Raw genomic sequence first — 26,717 nt, 5'->3', positions numbered from 1 at the left:
ATGCACTATTTGTATAGCTGTAGCTTTTTGGTAGTGTGGCTTGGGGTGCTAGCAGGCCGTCAATTAATTCCCTCTCGCGATTTTGAACTGTTTTGATAACGTCTTTACGTGTTACGGTCTGGCGGTTCCTGCAAGTCAACTAAGTTTAACCAATTGTAGATTGATATGATCATAATAATAAGCGACTTTATTCATAATAAATAAAATATAAATATACAGTAAAATAAATACACATGGCGAAGTCGAAGTTGAATTATGTACCAGATTGGGTGGCAAACTTGAATCACAACAGTTGCGCACATTAAGCATGCCAATTGCCGACCACATTGTGGTTTTAATTTAAGATTAGCTCGCTTTTCAGGACAACACAATGTGATTGTACCAATTCCGAATGTAGTTCGGTTGCGTTTGAAGTTCTTTTTGTCATTGTTACGTTCTTTAAGGAGGTTTTTGAAGTTATCCGTTAGTCAATGCGCATTAGGTTTCGTTACTCTGACTTTCTTTAATTGAGCGTGATAATAAGAAACTATTAAAATTTCCATAACATCTCTGTGGGGTAAGTCGTGTAAATAAATTATTAAATAAAGAAAAATATATACACCAATGTCAATCCCACGTGGTCATTAACAAATCTGCCTTCACTAAAATACAACACCAGGAAAAAAATGTGTCACTTACTTTTCTAGAGCGTCAACGACGAGTCTTTATAGCAGTCCAAATAAGCGTAACTTTTCAAATAAATTTTCTGTACCGTTTTGCTTCGTATCTGCTCGACAAAATTTCTTATATAATTCGCTATAACGAATTTACTGAAGGCGAACAATACGCGACGGACCGGGTCAGTCTCGCCGAGAAAAGTAAACAACCCCAAATATCAGTCGCCGTTGTTTGACTTTGAGCTGATTCTCCCATTAGTTTATTGTATTACGTCCCTTGTTGTCATCCGTCGAAAGACTTAATATCGATTTTTTAGTCTCGTATCCTCTCTATTATTATAGCGGCTGCCCGAGATTTGACGCTTGCCCACGCAGCCCAGCTCGCCGTACTCTCTAAATTCTAGACAGGACGTAATTTGACGAACGAAACAATGAGACCGGGAAATGTAATGATAATAACGTGGATGGTTGCTTCTAGACGAGTTTGTAATTATTCTCTACGGAAATGCGCACATCGTGCGATGTCATTCATTGTGAAAAATTCTTCGCATATTATTTTGGCTGGTCATTCGATAGGGTTTATTAGGTGTGGAGATATCGCTGCAAGCTGTGGTAGCTTAATTGACTTTTCATTTTGGCAGCCAACTCGTTTGTATTTCTGAACTCTTGAACCGACGTCGTAAAGAATTTGTTTGTAGGTGCAGCTGGTTACGGAAGAGATTTGATTGTAGGTAACATGTTTTTTCTATTGGGGTGGATTTCATTTAGCTGCAGAACAGATACATTATCTGGGTCGTTTCTTCGACGCTGGGAGATAATTTTTCAGTGTGGAACTCGACTAACACAGGAAGAAGGGCGAACCATTGAGATGTGAGTGTTTGGTTGAAGCAACATCACATAAAATGGTCACAGATTTCTGTGGTCCACAAGGAACCTCACTGGAAGAATTGCAAATTTAAAGAAGCTGTCTTCGTAGCCACCTTTTCGAACGAAATACCCTTAAACGACAACCAGCACTCCCGGCTGATAAGTTCAAGTGCATTTGACATTTTTTTCATTAAAAGAGTAATGTGCCGTTAATGAACTATTTAAAGAGTTTAACGTCTCGAATGGTTAAATCATGGTCGTACAAGCACTAACGATTAGTCACGCTCCGGAAGTCGCAGAAGTGACGATAACTGAAATAGTGCTTGAAGAGTTCAGCTTAAAATCGTCTGAGATGGCACGGACCCTAAAAATACCAGAAAATTGCCTTGACAGTATTTTAAATATTATTTTGGCACCAAGAAATGCTGCTCAAGATGGCCGCCGGCTAGCTGTCTTCTGAACAAAAGTTGGAAAACAAAATTTGAAATGAGAATTTGGCGCAGACATCCCGGAAAATAAATAACAATCAAAATAGTGGACAGCAACCGGAGAACTAGTTCCGAAAACGGCAAAGGCAATTATGCCGGCTAACAAGCTTTTAGCGAGATTTTTTTGGGCTGCAGGTTTTTTTTTATTACCTTGAAAAAGAAAAAACCGTTAATAGTGACTACAATGTACATATATTGGATCGATTGAGCAAAGAAACCAAGAAACAATGATATTTGGCAAAAAAAATATTATTTGACCAGGGCAATGCACCAGCGTATACGTAAATTATTGCGTCCGCTAAAATTCACGAACTAGAGTTGGAATTGCTTTCTTATCCGCATTATTCGCCCAATTAGCACCCCCAGCGGCTATGGTGTCTCCTAACTTCAAAAAATGTTAATGTTAATGGATATTCTAAGGAGCTAGACGTTGCAGTTTATAAAGACTATATAAATAACTAAACGGATTCATCTGTGAATTAAATAAAAAATTTCTTTTGGTTGCAACCATATAGCTATTAGGTAATATGGTGGCCCTGCTACAGAAAGAATTGAGCGACGCAGGTGGATCTGATATTTTCGAACAGTTGGGAATGTTCTTTTGCTCATGCGTCACCCCCTAAACTGATTGAATCTCTGAAATCTTTACATTATTGCCAACGCCGAGCGAAGTTATTGCTATTATCACTGAATATTACTACCATTCTGGACAGTGGAAACTTTTGGTGTTTGGGTTACTATCTCCGTCTCTTTTTTGTATTTTTGTGACAAACATGTCCAACCACCTTTTGCTGATCAAATTTTAAGGAATTGAATATGGCTATTCACGGGTAAGTGTTGTCTTCTATGCAAGTTAATTTAAAAGATTTAAAGGTGATTTATACAGAACTCCTACTCATTAAATTGTATAATTTCTGCTTTCATTACTTTGCTCTCTTGCTATGAAGACCTAATCATATCTTAAGGAAACCCGAGTGACGTCATTTTTTTTTTCATTTGACGAACTTGATTAGGATTTGGGCATATTAACTTATTGACGATCTATCATATTGGTTGGCCTTATTGGTCTAAAGCCAGAATTTGCAATTGCAGGTGTCATTGGTTAAAAACGCAACGCATATTGAATGGACCTTGTCATTTTTTTTATTGTTGCTTCATATGTTTTATCACTTTACCAAAAAAAGCTGAGTCCAAAATTTTTCAAAGACTCATAACCCTTATGAGTTACTTTTTGAAACTTTTCATGCTTGTCTTGCACTCAAGATTGTATAGCCTTGCGAGGAGGTTAGTGGAACCTCTCAACTTGGTTTTAAGGGTGGTTTTGGAACCAGGGAGACCATTTTCAGGCTGCAGACATTAGTTCAGAACTATCTGAATCAGCGGAAGGAGGTATTCATATGTATCATAGATTATGAAAAAGCATTCATCGGCAACATGTACTAGAACCAGAGGGCAGAAGTTCGGTTGCCAAATTTTGAGCACAACGGAGGAGTTCCAAATCAAGAAAGGGACCTCCCTTTTTCAACCGGTATGTGGAGATGCTCAACGACATAAATAACGCAAGCCTTACGTCAGGTCTAAAAATAAATGTAGACAAGACGAAATATATGATAGTAAGCAAAAATATACTGCCAAACGATCAAATAAATATAGGCGGCCTAAACATCGAGAGAGTTGAACAGTTTAAGCATCTGGGATGCCTGCTAAATGACAAATGGGAGCCAGAGATCGAGATCAGGAGCAGGACCGGACACGCCCGTGCGGTTTTCCTGCGCCTCCGTAAGTTTTTAACCGATCACAGACTCTCACTGGACTTGTTACAAAATGGTGAAATGTATGGTCCATTTATTTATATGGCATGGAGGCGTGTCATCAATACTAGGGAGGAGGCACTTGGGTGACCGAGAACTGTTCGGCACAATCAAAAGGAGGAAGGTTGCTTAATTCGGACACATCATGCGAGGCAGTAAATATGGTTTCTTGCAGCTGATAATCGAAGGGAAGTTCGAAGGAAGAAGGGGCTTGAGACGCAAGAGACTATCATGGCTGCGAAATATTAGACACTGGACGGGAATGCATGACTTTGAGAGACTTCGCAGCGCGGCAATCAACAGACTAACTAACACCAGAAAAAGCACAGAGTCAGTCGAAAAATAATTTGACTTTGACATTTGCTAATAAGAAATAATAAGTAAGAAATAATAATTGTTTCTCAATTCTTCTCTTTTCCTAAAGACGGAACTGCGGAATTGATAACGCTTATGGATTAAACTGTGGAGCTGTGATCATAATAGGTTTGGGGATGTGGCACGCTGTAGGAATTGAATTCCTAAAGTAGAGATAGAGTTTGAAAAACTTGAGTAGGGGTTGCCGTGCATTGGTCGGATTTCGAAAATCGACAAAGAGAGACGGCTATCGCGTTTTGGTTTAGTTTCTCGTCGTTTTCGATATTATTCTTTTATCAGATTCTGACCCGCGGCATCGAAAACGCAATTACGTTTTCGAAAACCGGTCGGGGATTGCAGTAACGTGGGATCCCCTCCCCTGCGGTCCATGTTGATCCCCGTACGTAATTAAGTAATATCGATCGCGACGTAACCGACCGATTGGTGACCGCGGTATCGGCCGTTATACTTTGAAACGAAAATAATTGGATTTGGTGTCCCGCGGGACAGTAAGAAAAACGCTTCCAATTAGATAAAATATTCCTGCGGGCCGATCGCAAATGTTTACCCCGGACTAATAAGCTTCAACGTTTCGCGGTTTAACGTAAATTGGTAAACAAACAACGCAACGACCCGATAAGTGGAAAACAAAAATGCGCCCTGTATTTTTTACGATTTTTCAGAGTTCGCTTGGATGACAAGCCGTATGCGGCCTTTGATTTTAAGAAGCAAGTTGTACGGAGCGAATCCTAAGCACCGAGCAAAAATTTTTGGTTAGGTTTGATTAGTTTTGCCGCTTCTTTTTTCATAAAATTGGTTTGACCTGTGTTGCTAAATTCTATCTACTTACAGCACAGTAGGATTGGATCTATTTCCATCTTACGAAGGGCCCTACCTGCTTTTAATTAACTGCTCAGAGATATCGGGATATACCAATATATGCCTGCTTTATTGATTTTCGCATTTGACATGACACACTAATGGGTACCCTCAGCGACATTGAACTGGCTGGAAGAGATATTCGGATTGTTTGTAATATATATCGGGACCAAAATATCCGTTATAGGAATGAACGGAGTAAATTGAACGCACAAGTTGCTTCTTATCACAACCGACAGAATTTTTAGAGAAACACCGAAAGTATCAGTAGGAATAGTTGTTAACTAGCATCCTAGTCAAAGGGAAAATTCTAAAAATCAGATGTGTTATGGTTTTTCTGTTCTTCTATATAGTGCTGAAGTGCTAAGTAGTCCATGCCGATAACTAACAAAAGGGATATAGAGCGTTTGGGTACTTTTGGAATGTGGTCTTATAGACGTATTTTGCGAGTTTCATTGACGGAGAAAATTCGTAACACGGACACCCTTGCATGAAAGCACTGATATTATTACAGCTTAAAAAAAGAGGAAGTTGGATTATTTCGGACATGCAGGCAGAATATTGCGTCTATGCAAGGTCTTTAGAAAAACACTGGTGTGGCGTGAACTCCAGTTATCTATTTAGACTGGCATGTGATAAGATAAAAATGGCCATTACGATTACCAACATTTTGAAGGGACATGGCACTTAAGTAGAAGAAAAATGATACACAGAGTCTGCCTAAATTAGTTATTTGTGTAAAAGCTTATAATCTGATTCTTCTTGTTATAATTAAAGTTATTAATTTTAAAACTAAATATCCTGATATTGGAAAAATACACGTTGGCATGCTTGACAATGTGATTAGTAATCACTAAAATGTAATTTATATATGAATAAGAATTTTATAATAGTTTTATTGTATAGATAGAATCCACTTTGTTGTATAGTGTAAAATGAAGGCATTCTATATAAATCCTAGAAATCTTATAACATATGAAATGTTATGAAGTTTTATAACATAATATTAGAAGATATGTATAATAAGAGTTGTAAGTGCATTCGAATTATCTTAGGGATTCTCCTTTGATGGATATCTTAGCACTGGTTCGTTCGTTTGAAGCAAAAAGTAACGAAAGCTAGAATGAGAACCTTTTGCATGAGAGAAAAGTTGTTTTTGTCAGTACGAATTAGTGTTTGCTTTTCTCGTTTCTTTTAATTTATCCTAGGATAAACTAATCTGGTCTAAAATCGTGTTTGCCCGACAACAGATTCGGCCGAGCATATAGAATATCTAATAATTAACGATGTATATTGTATTATAATTTATTTCATAAAATTTCTCCCAATTTAAGTCATTCTTTATAACACTTATAGAATTCCGTTTTTCAAACTTAGCCGGTATACATAACATTTACATTCAATATTTCTGATTAACATAAAAATTATTCGAATAACAATTTAATGCAACTCACAGTTTACCATTTTTTATTCCCTTATATGTATTTTATAATAATAATAATAATAGAATTACAGGGTTCAATACCCTACATTTTTCGCTATTCAGGAGCGCAGTTGAAATAATAGGTTTGGTAGGCCGTTTTCGCCAATAGAATTACGTAGTTGCGTTAAACAATTCGTTGAATAAATAAATGCTGCATGAAGAAATGTTTGAAACTCCATTTTATTCTATAATTATATATTAAAACTTAATGACCATAAATTTAAAAGTGTTTTAGAATATTTTAGTTAAACAAAAATATCTATTTTTATCATCATAATTAAAAAATGAAAGGAAATATTCGACTAATTAAATTATTTCGTTAGCGACGTAAACAGGAAATTGGTTCTGAGCGCAGAACTCTAATAAATAATTAAAAATGTAGCGGTATACATTAGACTGAATTAAAATATCTTTTCGGTACCCACCTCGCACGTCTCGGGCGCCATTTTAAACATCGCGCCGGCCGATTAGCGTTCGATAATTATGCGGGAAAATATTTACCTTTAATTTTTCACCCCAAAATCTCGTCGAAATTTTCATTAAAAATTTAAGCCTCCTCATTTCGTTATTAATATCGTCGATATAGCGAAAAGTCCGGTATGAGATTTTCCACCCTTGACGAGTGTTTTGATCCGCGCAAAAACCCTCCGATATGTTTCTTCTGTTATCGTCGGTCCGATGGTCTCTATCTACCCGTAAATATTTCCCTTTTTATGGGGCAATTCTCCATATTTTACTGCCTTTATTGTTAATTATATTGCGCCGTAATATTTTCTTATAGCGCAGTTAACGGGGTAAGAGCCCTAATTTGCTGCAAACAACAATCCTGACTGCTTTATCGTCATTGCTTGTCAACGGTAGAGCGTTAAAATTTATGTCCCGTACTCTGTGTTTTATTAATTTGTCCATGTCCTCCCCCCTGTATGGATAAAGGGTTCGAGTTCGCGAGCTCAGGTTCAGACATTTAAAGTTAAAATTAAAAACTCCCACGAGAGAAAAACAAAAGTCCAAAAAGATCGTCTAAACTAAAGTACAATGATAGTATAGTATATAAGGTAAAAACTTATGATAATAATAATAATAATAATAATAATGAAATGTTCATTAACCTAACAAAAAAATTAAGTGACAGTAAATGAACCAAAACAATGGTCAACCAATGTTACGATAAAAATATATTGACAAATTGATAGTTTCCTTACTGGTCATCTAGTTCCAAAACCATCCATTAGTTTTCTGCTATTTTGTGGAAAACGAATGATTCCTCCAAAATAATAGCTTATTAATTTTTTGACATTTTTTTAGTTCGTTTTAAAACTAGCGGAGTAGTCATATACAATGACAAAGCAAATATAAAGTCATGGTTATTTGTTACATCAGTATAAATACAAGAAAGGGACAGAAACAAATTCATCAAAATGTTCCTGAACTTTTGATTGAATATTTTTGTATTTCAGAGGCATTCAATGGCTTTTGAATTACGACTTGTAATGTCCTTCTAAATTGACCGATAATATCTGAAAACACATTAAAATAAATTAAATTAAATTAAAATGCATAATTTTATGGCAGCTGATATTATGGCTACAGTTTAGGGAAGTTTTTTTTTTAATTTTGACTGTAACAATTGAAGGACGTTTTTGTGAGAAATCCAAAATTACATTTCGTCACCTATATGGTTTACATCTATATATATATATATATATATATATATATATATATATATATATATATATATATATATATATATATATATATATATATATATATATATATATATATATATATATATATATATGATTATATAATCCTTTCCAATTATCAAAGGTAAGTAATAATTAATAATAATAGTTATGTTTATTTGGAATGTAAATAAAAAAGAACATAATATATAATAGTATATGATGCAACAAGTGCGGTGAACGGCATTTGAGATACAATGTATTGGTGTTGTTTTGTAAAAATTTACCCTTAAACTAACTGTTGTAGAAAAAGTATAGTACGCAACACGTTCGGTAAATTTTTTAAGTCACTCGTTTATTAACTACTCGCTCCGCTCGTTCCAAATAAACTCCGACTCAAATGCCGTTTATCGCACTTGTTGCATAATATAACTATGCTGTCGGAGCAATTCTTGGAAGTTGATAATAATGAAACGAACGTGCCATCTTACGTCTAAATGTATCGAAAGGTAATCAAAAACATTTACACACCGATCTAGCGTGTGGGAAGCGTCACTTTACCACATCAGTTTTTTTTCTCGCGGATCTGAGCCACTTCAGACATTTCTGGGATATTACCGCACGAGCAATCGGATGTTTTCGGATATATTTCCCACGCTTTGAATTTTGACGTTTGTCAAGTCTGACAGTCATGTCAGTGAACGGTCGTAGAAAAAGTATACTATGCAACACGTTCGATAAACTTTTTAAGTCACTGGTTTATCAAACACTCGTTCCGCTGGGCTCCGCTCGTCTCAAATATACTCGGGAGTCACATGCCGCTTACCGCATAATATGCTGTTAAAAACAGAAAACATTGTTTAGCGCTAGTGAAATATTCATTCCTTAATCCAGTATTATGATAATGTACCTATGCCCAATAAATAATTTGTTGTACTGCCTACTGTTAAATGCGCCTGCAATGAAGGTTAGTTGTGCATATTAAGTCAATTTGGATCCTTCGGTTTATGGGGCGTATGCTATCTTCGATGAATTATGAATATGATCCTCATATCTATATTTTTCTATCATCTTACGACATTCCCAAGTATTATGATAGAGCTCTAGATACGTCATATAAATTTCGTTGACTTTGAAGATATTTATGTTTTTGCCGTGACCATTACAAACTTGAATCTTATTTGGACATTGCTCATATAAGGCGCTTGTTTCACCGGACTATTTAGATTTAGCAGTAATGTTAGTTGAAAAGTTACTCTTGTTTAGCGATCTAACTCTGTCGCTTTTTGATTTATTTACATTTAAAATTTTTAAAGTATGTTTCTGATTTTTTTATAAATACTTAATGGATGGCATCTGTATAACTGTTTAGCTGAAGCACGATTATTTCGACCTAATTAAAATAATAATAAAAAATAATAAAACTACATCCATATCATTAGACTTCCGCTTCAGCAGTTATCGCCTCAAGACTTAGCAACTCTCCTACAATATGCTCAATATTTACCAAGTATGTAAAATGAAAATTTAAATTTCCTTAATAAGATTCCTACCGACAAGGCTACATTTACAATCACTGATTGGAAAAATCATTTGCGAAATTCTAAGAATCCACAAGCAAGATATTTTCAGCATGAGTTTCGAGATAAATTTTTGGTGTTGGGTAATTTCTCATTTATTCATTGTGCCTTTTGAGTTTCCATCCAATCCAATAGAACCTCGTAATACGTTTTAAGGGAAAATATATGGTTTATGCGGGGATTAGGCGCCACCACATTTGCGTTGCCAGTGCGCTATCAGCGTCGGTTGATTGGCCGGCAAAGTAAATTTGCTGGGCCACGAAGGAGACCAGAATTAAACCCTCTGAATTTCTCACTATTGTAATATTTGATTGATTTGGTATCCGCTAAAGAGTTCTTTGCAAGAATTGCGGCAGAAAAAAACAAGAAGCTGCGAATACCCTTAGAAATCATTGAGAAGTAGCATTGTGCATAGCTTAGAGATTGCCCCCATTCTTTATAGTAAATATACAAGTACGTCATTATCAGCGCCAAATATACGATCTTTAATTTTGACCCAATGTGTTTATTCTTAAATCTCAATACTTGGTCAAATATTCAATTTTGTAAAATTTTATTTCCGTAAACAATATTTTATTTCCTTTATTTTCAAAATTGCTGGCTGACCAGAGCATAGCAAACGGTTCAGTCATAAGAAAGAAAATTTGAGCACAGCAGCCAGTGGTTCTCAAACAATAAATTATATTTAAGAGAATTACCTCTAAGGGGACTTTTCTATTACAAAGTTAACAGCACACTCAACATTAATCACTCAATATCGCCACGTCTTAATAAACTCAAAACTTCGCATTTACCGCTGACTATACCGTAAATAAATAACCATTAAATATCGGAGTGCCGGGCTGGTGCGGAAAGAGACGACGAACGGGCAGAGATAGGAATAAAACGTCCACTTTTTGTCCTTCGGGTTTCTATGGAGTTTCCCGGCTCGGCATACCTCGACCGTAATTCGCGAACAAAATAACAAATGCAGCGAACGCGCTCACAATGACTGGGAAACGTTTAATTTTAAATGGGACCATAATCGGGAAACCGTTTAACAAGAAAACTAATTTATTTCGCCCCGCGCATAATGTAGCGGAATTTCGTTTGAAAAACTTTTCGTTTCCCGGGGAAATTCCGGGCCCCGGAGTATTAAAGAATGCGCGAAACTTGCGCCGTAGTCTGGCGGACTTTGCCGAACAAAAGATTACCGTTTTTGTCGTAAAAAAATCATGTATATACCCTTCCGGATATGTAAGGGCGAGGGCTAGAAGTTTTCAATACAGGGCGCTTCGCGTTAAGGGTTCTATTAACCCTTCAAAGGCAGTTTTTTTTTCAACTTTTTTTGTTCGTAATCAAGGATTCATTATTTATTCAAAATATAAACCTTAAGAGAAATGTTATATTTGCAAATAAAATGAGAAGAAACAAATTAAAATAAAATGGAAATTACTTTCTATGAAATATAAAAAAGAACACTCGCCTGAGCAATTTTTTTTTATCGGGAAATTTTAATTGTTTCCATACTCCACCGTCTTTCTCAGTATTTGCCATTACCTTGACATTACCAAACCTTGTGAAGATGAGCCACCACCATTTTTTGTTGCCTATACTTATACTGTATCTTGATACATTCTCGTCCATGAGATCTGTGCATCCGATTATATTCACTAATTAAAAATAGACCAGGTGTCATAATCTTTTTTAAGCAGGTCTATAACGTTTTACCTCAGAAATGCGAAATACAATGACAGGTTGAAGCAACAGTAACAATAGTCAATAGTTCCTTCGTGTGTTCCTCTCTCTTTTTTTGTTATACACACTGAACTTCTTGTCATTCTAGCTCTGAAGGTACTTGCTGGTAAAGAATCTTTCGCAGTGGAGTACTTGAAGGATTGCCAATTTTACATCCACTTAAATGTTTTAAAAAGTTCACTAATTACTAGTTCCAAACTGATATCTTCCATTTTTCAATTGTTAATATGTTTTCCGTTGTCATATGGCAACACCAGTCTTTGATGGTTCCAAAATACCAACGAGGGAAATTCTTCCACATTTGGTACACAAACTGATTTCTTAAGTATTTATTTATGGTAAAAAGTTGCTATAGACAGCTCTTTGTGCGACCCCGTATTATACTTTTGATAATTAAAAATAAATTCCTCAATTACTTTTAAATGAAAATGATCCTCTTATTAAAAGCCGTTAGGAGCAACCATTTTCGCAGTATTTTGGTTTGAAGTAATGGGAACATTGTTTTCCAAAACGTGAAACAATTGTAATACGGAAAAAAATATCAATTAATCTACAATAAGATTCTGCAAAGATAATAATACAATATACTTATAAATTTTGATGTACAGTTGAGTAGTAGTAATACTGAGGCTACTTTAAAAAAAATATCTCAGCATTAAATGGTGATTACCCAAATCAGAAACAAAGTCAAATTTTTCATGCCAAAAATCCACGATTTTCGTTTATAAATTGGCATTATATAAACCTTTTTAGGCCACACGTTTATAGTGACTTAATGCCTTTAGAATACTCAAAAACTTACTTTGTGCAATGCAGATCACTTATTAAATAAATAACACCTCATATATTCACAATGTAGTTTAGAATTATTTTTTATAAAAGCAAACATTGCTATATCCACATAAGAGAATACGTGGCACCTTTGGAATTTTAAAAAGTTCCTGAATAAGATCCATTTTCGCGATATGTTGTTGTTTTTAAAGTGCGGAAAGAGCTGTCCTTGACACCGGACTTCCTGGGTCTCGACCTACAGAAAAGTCAAAGAAAAAAATGTGTCGGATGGGATAAACGCTTATGGACTTGGTGTCTTCTAACGATTGGATGGAAGATTTAATGCCAAACGTTGTGGTGTTATGGAAGATACAGTGCTCAAATCTGTTATATAAATATATTCAAATAGCTCATTCGTGTTTCAGCATAATAATTACCCGCTCCATGCCCGAAATACTGAGGGTATCATTTAGTGGTAATAACCTTAAAATATTGCCATTGACTTCTTACAGTCCCAATATTAATCCCATAATAAATGTTTAGACTCTAATTGTATTATTGGGTGTGGTGAAAAAATGGTCATATGACCAAATCATATATTAAATAGTATTTACTATTTACGCAAATAGTCAAAAGAATTGTACGCATTTTCAGTAAATACGACGGTATCTGTGCCCAGTGACTAAAACTTCGAATCCCTTCAATGAATATCTCTTAAACGCTAGCGTGTGGGTTGCGTTTTGGAGCAACTGCTCTGAATCGATTCTCTTCTGTTATGTATAAATTATTATATTCTTAATATAAACCTCTCGCGCCAGAATTAGCTGATATTTCGGTAAATACACAAAATTTCCAGCATAATTTACAGTTTCCTCGTAGTTCCGGCAACAGACAACAAAAGGCATCTTTAATTTAAGCCGATTTTCTTCTAGTTTGTTTTCCCAACTACTTTGCATTCTACGCGCGGAAATTAAGCGAAAGCGCCGTCGTTTCCAGTTTGGGTTATTTTCGGACAGATAGATGGGCCCCATTTCGGCTGCAACCAATCAATAATAGTTTTGCCGTTGTCATATGACGTAGTCAAAGGAATTGGGGCTCCGTTTTCACCGAGAATGTAAATCAGTTTGGGTGGTTTTTTGCCACGAATCTCATTTGGAATTTACTGTTTTCCAGAACGTTGTATGCAGTTTATAGATAAATGCAAATCTAACTAATATAAACGCAGTGCTAATCAAGTTAAAACCAAATTCTCGTTTTGAATCTGAAGAAGTCGATCGTGGGTTGGAAGAATATTCTTTCGGCAACCAATTTTCTGTTACCTATATTTTCAATATTATTTCGTCTTTGAAATTTCTTTGCTTTTCTTTCTTTTCTTTGCACCAATTCTACGAGTTAGTTCCATTGCAGGCTAAGCAAGCAAGCACTTTGTTGTGGTGAACCGATTGTCGCCAACAACATGTCCTGTCTTGCAATTAGACAACTAAAGCAACTACAAATTAAAAAATTATTTGGATAATACTTAACGTAATGTAAGAACGCGATTTTACTATAATGGATAGGAGACTAACTAACCCTTTGCACAAAAATCGGATATAAACAAAGAAACGAATGGCTTTTTCTTCTAGGTTTAATGGGTTGCCAGCCGCCTGGCGCCTGGCGTATAAGGAAATAAAGTTAAAGGGTTTTTTCTTTGTATCTTTTTTCTTTTATATTTCTTTAATTCCATGTATTCTGCTTTCTGTTTCATAAAATATTATCCTTTGATATTTTTCCCAAATGTTTTTTCTGCAATTTACATTTTTGTACTTTTCCTATTGGTAGCTTTTTTTCTTAGTTTTTTATGATTAAAATATTTTTATCCCCTTGGGAGTAGCTGCAGGCTAGAGCTGGCCATTCTCTTAATATATCCGGTGCTTATGTTATTGTTCGAGATTAAAGTTGTGTACATTATCTAGTTATTCTGCGTATTGTTGGAGTATTCATCTAGCGTTAGTCTCTAAATGGGGCCCACAATACTGAATTAAATCGTAGGCATTAAATTCGAAAATACATGAATGTGTTCGCCCTCAGTCACCTGATACGTTTCCAGTTTTCATTTCCGCAAGCGTATTTTGCATATTTCACGCGGGTGGTTTCGTATACGGCGGGCCTATATCGATTTCAATTATAAAAACCATCGAACGAAGCGTATAGCTCAATCGAAAGCTCATTAACTCTATCGCTCAGTTAATAGGAACGTATTAATATACAATATGAGCTTGCAACAACCTGGTCTAGACTCCGAACGGTTCAAATATGAACCGCAGAACGAGGTAATAACGGATCATGTGTTCATACTGGGTAGCTATAGACGATACGCGTCGCTATAAGGCTTAACCCTGGGTGTTACTTCTCGTTCGCTGAAATTTACGTTGACGGCCTGCTTAAAAGCTGGGTAAAGTCTGTTCATAGATCTAAGAAAGTGACTAACTGATACGAATTAAGGAACGACCCGGGCAAGCTGTAAGAATGATATATGGCCAAACAGGTCCGTATTTTGCTTAGAATTTAATTACTTGGGGTTTTGTTAGGAAAGATACTAAACAATATTTATGTATTTATGTTTAAACTTAAAATAAAATTACACATTATTTTTATTACCTACTTAAATTACTTAAAATTATTCACATAATATATCAGTATCACTATCGCTATCATCGCCTGTTCTAATTATTATTTGTTCTATATTATTTGCAATATGGATATACGATTGTTCTGCTTTTTTTATATGTTTAACAGAATTCGCCCAACTTTGGGTAGGGATTTTAAAAATTTCGGTTTCTATAAGTTTGAGGACATTGGAGTTAACACGGGTTAACATTGTTACGACGAATGGCAGATTTCAGTTGGTGCCAAACATCTTCAATGGGATTATATATACAGTGGTAAGGTAAATCTGTATGCCCTAGATTTTTTGGATAATTATGACAGACGTATTCCTTTTGTAGGTTCAAGCTTTGTAGAACCTCAATTAATTTCTTTTTGGTATAATCTTCGTGAAAATAAATGTCATTATTATACATGTAGTTTTGGATTGTTGTTTTAGTCAAGTGTCTACTGTGATAACTTGCATTGTCCATTACAATTACACTATTAGGAGGAATGTTTGTTTTTAAACCAACTTTCCAATAAATCAGCGGTGGTGTCTTCATGGTAATCCAGAGAAGAATCTTTAATATTTTTCGCAGACAGAGAAAGTCCATTTGGAATTCAACCATATTTAGAGCAGCATGTAAATTTTTTTTACACTTATCAGTTGAGTTAACCCAACCCTTTTCCGGGGTATCATATGTGTCAATCCAGGTTTCATCCAAGTAAATAACTGGCCGTTGTTGTTCTCTGTAAATCCTATTTTTTTCTAGATATTCCAGTCGCCATTTCCGAATTCTAAAAGATTCCATTAAAACTTGCCTTTTGTCAATTTTTTAACATCTAAAACCCATGTGTTGCATACACTTCCATAAGGTAGTTCTGCTACATTTAACACCGAATTCATCTTTTTCAAGCCTCCTAATAAAGATATCTAATATTGGCTCGTATAACTGTAACATTTTACGCCGTATTATATTTAGATCACTTTCATCTACACTCGAGAAAATGTCAACATGGGATTATTTACAATTTTCCATACAGTTGATGTTGGAATTTTCGTCAATGTGGTCGTTTCTTCTTAACATGCTTGCTTGCTGGCACCACGTTCAATGAGAGTCAAATAAACATTGTTTATAACTTCCTTAATGTCAATAGAATAGTGTTTTCTACATTTTCTACAGACGCTGTATTACACAGGAAATAAGAATGATTACTAAGATCGGTAACAAAATAAAAACGTCATCGAAATTTGAGCATAACGTTAATAATAATAATTTCATCTTATGGTAATCTTATAATAATAATAAAGAACAAATAACGAATGAACGGGGAAAATCAATTAGTTATTTTTTATAATCTTTTTATATTTAAAAAATATAGCCCAGAAGGAACCAAAGTTGAACCCCACACCAGTCAGCAATTTGACTAGAGTCTAGATCCATTTGATAAATTGAGGTGCATTTGATATATTGGTAATTTGGTGTTAAAAATTCAATAACTGTACTGCGGGAATTATAGCATCAAATTACAAAAGAGGATTCTATGTATTAGAGACGAACAGTATAATCATTAAGAATGTCAATACAACTAACATGAAATATTTGAGCATATTTTGTATACTTTGTAACCATATTATAGGTGACTATTCGTATATACTCCTTATAAATGTTGCAAGCATTTTGTTTAGCTATCCAGAAAGATATTTTAGGTCACTCGCAAACAACAAATAAGGATGTTTCACCTATTTCATAAATCGTTCCTAAATTCGACCCTTGAGGCACCCTTGACGTAGCAACAAAAACTGCAGACTTGAACCTCTGTGTTCAACAAAAAATTGCATGATTCCATTAAAATCGATAAATCTTTCGAAGTATATAGTAAAAAAGTTCAAAAATATGTACGATTTGAAGTACAAAAGCTAATTTTTCGAATTGTTTTTTATATTTGTGTGCTATTGTTTTTTTTATGCGCACTCAATTAGTTATCTAAATTTTCAATAGTAAATCAGATATTTCTGCAAGTCCATTGTTTTGAATGTTTTTTTTATTGTTTTTTTTTTTGGATTAATGAATTTCCACCAAGAACTGTCCCAAACAAGTGGGTTTTTTTGAGATCTTGATCTCATTTCTTGTATCAAACACGACCAGAATATCCATCGTCGACTTAGTCTTTCTGCAATGGAATCTAAATGGAAAATTTAATGTTTCTTTGAAAAAATCATTTCATATTGGAAAATGCATATCGAAGTGAACCAAAAGCCAACAAATCAATCATCACAATAATGAGATTTTAAATTAAAAAATTAACGAACAATTTGTAAGGCAAGTTTTTTTCCGCCCAACAAATATTTAGTTACTTGGTGTGTTATGACTAAAATCACTATCTTATTCGGTGGCGCTTTTTGAGGTAGCATTGAATTTTTCCAAAATTTTATTCGCTCATTTTGAATATTTCGCCGCGTTCGCCGAACTTTTAGGCACGCGGGTTCGGCAAATTCTCAATGTAAGAAATACAAACACGCGACGAAACTTCCTAATTGGAAGGATCGCGAACGCTCGGAAAGTTTTTCCTCCGTAAGGGTGCCACCCCCGCCTCTCTCACCACGAGAGAAATCTCCGCCAATGGGAGACACAAAAAACCGCACGAAAAGTTGGCAACGTCGTTAATTCCCGAAAAGGAGTATACGGAAACACTTTTTTAATTGTGGCGGATCTAATCTTTCGTCGTTTTCTTTGCCGTATAGAGCGCCCCCTCCGAGTCTGCCGAAGTTTCTTCGGCGAAAGTTTCCAAAGAGATAACGGGCCGGATCAATAGGGCTACCTCCCCCGCCGTTTGGGCAATTTTAATGATATGGAATCTGGAAAGTTGAAACAAGATGAGTTCCCCGGCATTCCAGGAATTTTAGATAAGCCCGATCTATTCTGGTTACCTGATTAATCTGCTAATGATAGACTGCGTCAAAGCAAAGTAGCGATCCTGCAAACATTACGTCATAACTTTCGATTGGTCGTTGACGAAGTCGGAATTTCATTATAATTTGTTGTCTTGCGTTATTATTTGTTTACGTGTTTTGAAAGATGGTTATATATCCGGTGGACTTGTAGTAGACGAGAGTCCTCACCTGACCTGTTGAGCATTCAATTTTTATACAAGTTCGAGAAACGCCAGTAGTCACGAGTTTCATTTGGCCGCGAGTGCCTAATAAACGAGAGAAGTTTATGAACACGCTGCATATTTTTCCTTTTTATTTTGTCTTTTTTTCCAAATAGTCGGAGTATCTTGAACTGACGTGTTACGGGACTGTTAAAAGTGACAAATGTCAAAATACCATGGCAAAACTCTACCGAAAACACCCGATCGCTCCTAAACCTGTGACTACCAGAAACATCCGAAGTTGCTCTCCACCGTGACACTCTCCACTCGTTTCAGTATTTTGGAGTGGGGAGTAGAAAAAACTGTTTTTTTTTATTAGTGCCATTAGTTATGTGGTATTGTATGACTGCTTGAACCGTATGAACTGTTTGTAATTGCAGATTAAAAATCACTTTTTATGTTTGAAAGCTAATTAAATCAAATGATGATGTGTTTAACAACTTAAAGTGCGATTCAAAATCCCAAACTAGTTATCGCCTGTCATTAGAAAGTGAGGTAGAATTTTTTAAAATTGAAAATGCGCTATTTCTAGTGATTCTAGATTCCGTAGATTTTGCTTCCAACCTCGTTAGTAATTTTATTAAACCACAAGGCATTTCAGTGTCAATGAAATATGAACAGTGTGTGTCAATTTCAACATTATTCGTTTTATTTTCTTTAAGAATGTTTGTTTCTTTTCAGGTAAGCCCGTTATCGCAACCTAAATTAGAGCCATAGAATTTATTCTTCCAGGTAAAGTATAATCCTTATTTTTGTTGAAATAGTGTGTTAAAATTATGCAAATTTGAAAGACATCTGTCAGAAAGGTGGATGGATGGATACGAGGAAGTATCCAATATGATCAATAAAAAGAAACTTAAATGTATTTTAATGATCGTTTGTGAAAATTGTGTGTTTAAAAACAATCAATTTTATATTAATTATGCGGTTGGTTTTAATTGACTTCTCCGCTTTTGCATTGAGTATTTGGACCCGCATTGATTGTACAGACCAATTCCGATCCGGGTTTCTCCGTTGCTTATTTCTGAAACTTACTATGCAGTAATAGTATGTTATACTTGATAATTAATAAAATTAAACAAATTTGACAAACCCCATCTAGTCACGGGGAGCTAGTGCCTTAATAAACGAGTGACTGAAATACCGAAAATTATACATTTTGAGACTCAACCTCGTATGGGTCACGTCAAGAAGTGTCCCATACTACTGCATTTTTCAAATGGGAAAACCTCGACTTTTTAAAAATATGCTTCAATTTGAAATTCCCCTATACATTTTTCCCACACTTGAAATTCCGTTTATTTTGAAGTCATTGCATATATATATATATATATATATATATATATATATATATATATATATATATATATATATATATATATATATATATATATATATATATATATATATATATATATATATATGCAAGGGACATCGGGAATAGAATTATTAGATATACAGGGTGATTTATGAAGAAGAGTTGCAGGGTTTTAAATGTTTAAAATATTTACAAATCTTCTGAACTACTGCTGGTTTCTTCAGAGCAGAATCTTCGGAGCTTAACTGGAACCGCTCCAAAAAAACAGCCAGCAGGATGATTGATGACAACAGGCAAGCTCGATTTATCAACAATAAACGTAAGAGGAATCCAGAGGATTTGTAAATATTATTACAAGTAATCTGTGGAAATTTCTTCGAAAAAAAAAGCGAATCATTTTTTTCATCCGTCGAGTTCTGGTTGAAACATGATGGAAATGTCGAAGAATTTTAATTTTTTCACAGAAAGACCGTCTTTGTCGGTTTTTCACTTATTTGCATTTAAAAAGTTCAAGGTGTGTTTTCGTTTTTTTTATAAATATTTAAAAAATGAATAGATGCGGAGAGCAATAAAAACCAATATTTAACAATAAGAATTTTGGCAATGTTAATAAGAAAAATTTCATGATATTTAACCTCTGGGACCTCCAGTTTATGGATTGGCCATTTTCTATGAATCACTCTCTATATCTGATGTTTATCTATTTTTTGTGGCCTTTCGCTTCGTACAAACTAAATTTAAAAAATTAGGTAAAGTTCTATATCATCTTCACCGGAAACGACATTGAATTCTACCCAAACATTTTTTTCCTTTTCTATTAATTGAAAGATAAATAAGATATGAAGAGATCCCAAGACGTATCATTCTCAGTTTTATTAATGCAGTGAAGTAGGACAATTTTGTTTACGGCAAGTTTCTCGAAAATGTAGCGCGGTCTTGCGAAAACTGCATCGCCCTAACTTTACTAATACAGATATTCTTTATATTTACAACTAAAATTCGATACACTGTACCTTAGCGCCAACGGGGCATATTGTTAAAATAGAAAAATTTGTCAATCCATCAGCTGACAACATCAAAACTAACCCCAAAAATCAAGCAAAATATTTACAATTGTGGGCTAAATTCTCGTAATAACTTTTTTTTTGCAATAAGGATGCCTGCGACTTCTTAAATATTTAAATTATTACTTTAAGGACCAGAGATCGTCCCCGAAACGACTGTTGCCGTTTCATATATTCATTTTTCGGGGGGGACGGGGCATTATGAAATTTTCTGGGATGTACCGGCGGCGGCGGCGGCGGTTACAATGAATGTGAAATTGCTCGTGGTCCGGAATATGCCGCACCGTAATGGCGGCGCGATAAATCTCTACGGTGGCGGAATATGAACGCGGCTGTTATGAAGGGCGGGAGGTGGCCCTACTCCTACCCTCCAAGAGGCTACTAAAATTTCGGATGTAGAGTTTTTTTTTCATATAAGAAGATGGGTTGGACAGTGGCGTGTGATTTATATTATCGGAGCCGCAGATATATTCATAGGACACGCCTTTATGGCGATTTATCACGTCCACTCGTTGCCAACGGGGCATCCATTAAAATCGTTATTAGCCGTACGTCAATTTTAAATGTTTTCTACATGCGGAAATAGGAAAACAAACCAGTGGCTTGCTACCGAAGAAGAATATTAACGTCCAAGTTGCCGGTAAGAGGAGTGTAGGAAACGATAAATAATTGTCGGGAACGTATTACTTCCCCCCACCGGGGTCCTCCCTTAAAATGTCCCGGGAGCGAGGTTCTGCGGACTCACCTTTCCCAGATAAACGCGGCGAAGATTTACGGGAAGACCGTTAATGCGTCGTTTCCCGCGGGATTTCCGCTCCGCGTCCTTTTGTAAAATCGAGAAACTAAAAGGTAAAAATTTAGCGGTGCCTAATATGGATCCCCGCCCTCGGTCGGAATTTTAAAGGTTTTAGAGGGTCGTTGTTCTTTCGGTGCTGGAGAATTAAAAAAATATGTTTTTTCTATTCCCAATTTTAAAATTCGTAAGATTCGTTATTCACATTCCAGATCGACTTTGGACGTTTCCGGCATTTTAGTCACGGGTTTGAGGACCGATTCCATGTTTTCGGTATATTTACATCATTAGTTTTAAAAATGCACATCGTGTGCCAAATAAACCAATCCACTATACGATCCGGAAACCCATAGGAGATACGAAAAAAAGTTTCTTACAAAAGTGTGTAGGATTCTCTTGAAGATTTAAAATATTATCATTTTGTTGATACATGGTGTCCCAAAAGTGTCCCCTCCGACAAAATTTGCTATTGTAAATAGAACACCCTGTATATGTCGACACTTTTGTAATCCTTGGTTATTTTTGTTATTTGGTATTTTCAATCAAGGTAGATAATTAATCATTAAATGTATCTTTAAATATGAATTCTGAAGTTTTATTAAATCTGTATTGTTAGCAGTAGGTTTTATTCATATATCTGGAGTATTTCTAAAAATAACAGTTTTACTTTAAGAAAATTTATCACTCAAATCAATAAACATTTAAAAGCATTACAAGCTTTAAGTGTATCGACTTCAAATTGGGATTTGCTTTTAATTTTCATGTACTCCAAACATTTAGATTTTAGCACGCGACAGCTATTTGAACTCGAAAGAGATTCGGAACACCTTCCCACATTAAATGAATTTTTAGAATTTTTAGAAAAACGGTGTTCATCTTTAGAAACTTTGACTGGTTATACAAATGTAGACAGCAAATCAAAACCGCAAAGATTTGCGCATGTTTCAAGTGAAAGTCCTCAAAATACCAATTTCAATTTTGAATGTTTTTATTGCAAAATGAAGAATCATACTATTTACAAATGTATGAAGTTCATTAAACACACTCCAGCTCAAAGAAAACAATTCGTGATGCAAAACAAGTTGTGTTTAAATTGCCTAGGCAACAAACACATTGCTTCGAGCTGTATTTCCACTCGATGTTGTTCAGTTTGCGCAGAAAAACATCACACCTTGCTACATGACCCTCAAGGTAAGATGCTGTCATCTTCTCCCGCTATCAATGAGCAACTCTGCCCAAACGCTCAAGTCATTCAAGAGACTGATACCCAGAATGAACATACAACTCTGGTTTCGGCAAACACTTCAAATGAAAATCCTTCTCCAAGTAACATTTCATGCTCGTCTCTCAACAACACTCAAGTTCTTTTAGCAACTTCTAAGGTCATCCTTCTGTCTAAAACTAGATGTAAAATTAAAGCTCGTGCTCTTTTAGACTCAGCTTCTCAAACCACATTCATAACGAATGAAGCATTCAAAAAATTAGGCACACCATCTTTTAAATTTGACATGTCTGTCACTGGAATAGGAAACAAAACAAGTCAAATTACCAAAGCAGTAAGCTTAAAAATTTGCTCTTCAAAGGACGATTTTTCTGTTTTAGCAACTTGTGCTATTTTAGACAAAATCACATCGGTTTTCCCTCACGTCCAAGTTGATTTAAGTCGAATAAACATACCACCAAATTTATCTCTAGCAGATGATCAATTTCACTGCCCTTCTCAAATTGACATACTTATAGGTGCAGATCTATACTACGATTTAATGGCTCCTGGAATTATAAACCTTGGAAAAAATCAGCCAACACTCCAAAACACACGTCTGGGATGCGTTGTCGGCGGACCGACTCCAATGCAAAACCTTTCTGTTCAATCACTGTTGAGCACAGCTCTATTCACCTCGACACCTGATCTTAATGAATTACTTCCTAAATTTTGGAAATTAGAGGAATACCCGCAGAAAACGTTCTTATCTCCAGAAGATAAACAATGTGAGTCCATATTTAGTCAAACAACACAACAATTGTCTGACGGTACATTTCAAGTAAATTTATCCTTTCGTAGCGAAAATGCCCCCTCCCAGCTAGGTGATTCATTCAAATTCGTTAAACAGCGTTTCCCCTCTTTGGAAAAACGATTTCTAAGAGATCAAGATCGATTTCTAAGATATAAATCATTTATCGATAAATATGTCAATTTAAATCACGGTAAATATGTACCGCTAAACCAATTGTCCGATGGTAATTCACCACAAAAATGTTTTTTGCCTCATCATTGTGTCATAAAAGAAGGAGATGAGACAACTAATCTCAGAGTCGTATTTGATGCCTCGATGGAAACATCTTCTAACCTCTCTCTAAATGATATCATGTTGAAAGGCTCTACTGTCCAACCTGATTTATTCGATATTCTCAGCAGATTTTGAATGTTTCGATACGTATTTACGTGCGATATTAAGAAAATGTATCGACAAGTGAAAATCAATCCCTCTCAGGTTCATTTTCAAAATATTTTATGGCGAGATAATCCCAATGATGATTTAAAATGCATCGAACTGCAAACTGTTACTTACGTTACCAAACCCGCATCCTACTTAGCTACCAAATGCTTAGTCAAGCTAGCTGAAGACAACTCACACATTTTCCCCCTTGCATCTGAGACCATTCTGTATCAGTGCTACGTAGATGATATTTTGTCTGGCTGTAATTCCAAATCTGAACTGATTCATCTCCGCTTTGAGCTCATACAATTACTGCAATCAGTTTGCATAAATGTAATTACAATTATCACGATCTTCACGATCAAACCGCAAATCAAATGCAAAGCATTATCATAAAGGATGCGACAAGTAAAGTTCTTGGCTTGTCATGGAACCCTCTCGAAGATAACTTCAATATCACTGGTCCTTCGTCTTTAAAATTATTACCAATAACAAAAAGGCAGGTGTTATCCCAGTTGGCTCAAATATTTGATCCTCTCGGTTTCATTAGCCCAATAGTTATCACCGCAAAAATACTTATGCAGAAAATTTGGTTGAAAAGATTAAATACAACTAACCCCTGATTTAAAAATTGCTTGGGAATCATTCTCACAAAATCTTAACCAAATTCCAAAATTGAAAGTTCCTAGATGGTTTCATAATTGACCGGAATACAAAAACTTAGAAATTCATGGATTTTCAGATGCCTCCCTTGCTGCCTACGGCGCAGTACTGTATTTATGTACGATTTACCACAACCAAACTGTCTCTTCGAATATTATCTGTTCCAAGTCCCGAGTAGCACCTTTAAAGACTATCTCTTTGCACCGGTTAGAACTGTGTAGTGCGCTATTATTAGCCAAACTTGCCAATAGAGTCAAGTCGATACTACCTTACAAAGGTTTGGATGTGTTTCTTTGGACAGACTCCCAGATCGTACTCTCCTGGCTGAACGATTCGCCATCTCGGTGGACAATATTTGTTGCAAACAGAATCTCCGATATCCAGGATTTATTCCCCGCCTCATATTGGCAGTACGTAGATTCCAAAAATAATCCAGCGGACCTAGTGAATTCGCAGTGGTGGCACGGTCCTACTTGTTTAACAGATCCAGATTTCGAAATAGAAACTGTCCCGCGAATCTTAAAGCTAGACGCTTTGCCGGAACAAAGACACGTGTCAGCGCATAGTGACGCATTTCCAAAATTTACAGACATCTTTTCTCGTTTTTCAAATTTCAACAGAATTTCTTTTTGGCAACAATGTTCCAAAATTAGACATTTATTCTGGAAAAGATTTTCCGTCGAATATCGTAACAGACTTCAACATAAACCCAAATGGATTAAACCCCTCAAGAATCTTCAACCTCATATATGTTAGTCTTGGTAAAAGAGGACAACACACCCCCGCTTTACTGTTCCTTAGCAAGAATACTAAAGGTAATGCCTGGTTCTGATAATAAGGTCAGAGTAGCGGAAATTAAAACGAAAGATGGAGTCTTCGTGCGACCTATTAAAAAGACTCGCACCTTTGTCTCTAGACTAGGTTGAAGACTACGCTTCATCGGGGGGGAGGATGTTTAAGTTTAAAAAAACCGCGCGATTAACGCTAACGTTTTCATTCGGCAACCTCGCTGCGCATTAACGTCGCACCCGCGTGCCAGCCTCCCCAGTCGCAGTCTTGCTATCACAACGTGCAGAAGCTATTTCAAAAACCTCCCGAATTAAGACGCAAATTTGTTCGGTTTGTACAAGTGTGCAAATAAAATCGTTCAAAAAGAAAAGCAGTTCATTTTCATCGAAGGATTCTCCCAATTGCGTTCCCGCACGCACACTATTTTATAAAAATATGTTTATAATGTATTGTTTAACAAACAACAACAAACTAGTTGCCAAATATACTATTCTATAAAATACTATATTATAAAAACAAGTGAATACTATTTTATCAACGACACTTTTCTACGACGATTAGGTCTGGGGTACATCGGGTACAGCAAGTTAGAAAAAAAATTCCGGCAGTAGATAATACTATTTTATAAAAATTAGCGTGTAATATGCAACAAAAGCTCAATACTCCCACACTCTAGTATTTTAATACTACTGATAAAATATCCATTATATATCATTTTATAAAAATATGTGAATAGTATATTAGGCTACAAGTTATAAACAACACACAACAATATATATATATATATATATATATATATATATATATATATATATATATATATATATATATATATATATATATATATATATATATATATATATATATATATATATATATATATATATATATAAATAGGGTGAAGAATAATTAAATTTTTTGGCTAAGGGATAAGAGTATGATGTTGATATCAATTTTCCACACAGAATATCGAGTAACCAAATATGTCTCATATTCTTTTCTTGTGTAAAATTATAAATGGTTGTGTGGAGTCCTCTGATTCATTAGCAAAAATTCCATTTAGTTCTAAACTAAGCCCTTATTTATTGTTCCCTCTGGAACACCAATAAACTCTCAACAAATTTTCGAATGGTGAGTGCTGCAAACCGCAGATGTTTAATTTGTTCTCAATGATCGACGCTCATCATCGGTTTTACTTATTTTTTTAATACTAATTTTACTTTGCGGTATTTTCCTGCTTTCTTCCCCGGCAGTGATTTCGGCTGCCCTAAAACTCTGTATATAATGAAAGTTTTGGTTATTTAGTAAAATGCTTTTATCCTTGATAGGATACTGCTGTGGGTTTATCCTCTTTGTATCCTAAGGTGAAAAAAGTGAAATAAAATAAATACACTGTTTTTTTATTTATTTTATTTTCCTTCATTTTCTGGATTTTCCGAATTTTAAAATAAAAGAAGTTGTTAATTGCCTGTAATCGTAATATTTTTCTATTTACTCTCTAGTTTTAGTAAATCTTTTAAAGTAGACGATTAATAATTATAGAAATCTGATTAATCAAAA

At 35.2% G+C, this 26,717-nt stretch overlaps 1 protein-coding gene across 1 annotated transcript in view; it reads left to right on the top strand.

The window, feature by feature from the left end:
* LOC132696609 (E3 ubiquitin-protein ligase mind-bomb) overlaps window positions 1-18,798 on the top strand; it is a 261,968-nt gene extending 243,170 nt beyond the window's left edge. Inside the window, exon 7 of the mRNA XM_060661536.1 lies at window positions 18,774-18,798. Coding sequence (XP_060517519.1) covers window positions 18,774-18,777 — 4 coding nt within the window. The 3' untranslated portion in view covers window positions 18,778-18,798. The remainder of the gene's footprint in view (window positions 1-18,773) is intronic.
* Window positions 18,799-26,717: the final 7,919 nt, after the last annotated feature.

The sequence above is a fragment of the Cylas formicarius genome, unplaced genomic scaffold (assembly GCF_029955315.1).
Source record: "Cylas formicarius isolate icCylForm1 unplaced genomic scaffold, icCylForm1.1 PGA_scaffold_1__22_contigs__length_36826433, whole genome shotgun sequence".
Lineage (NCBI taxonomy): Eukaryota > Metazoa > Arthropoda > Insecta > Coleoptera > Brentidae > Cylas > Cylas formicarius.
The sequence above is the reverse complement of the archived record's forward strand: the minus strand, read 5'-3'. Positions and strand labels throughout refer to the sequence as shown.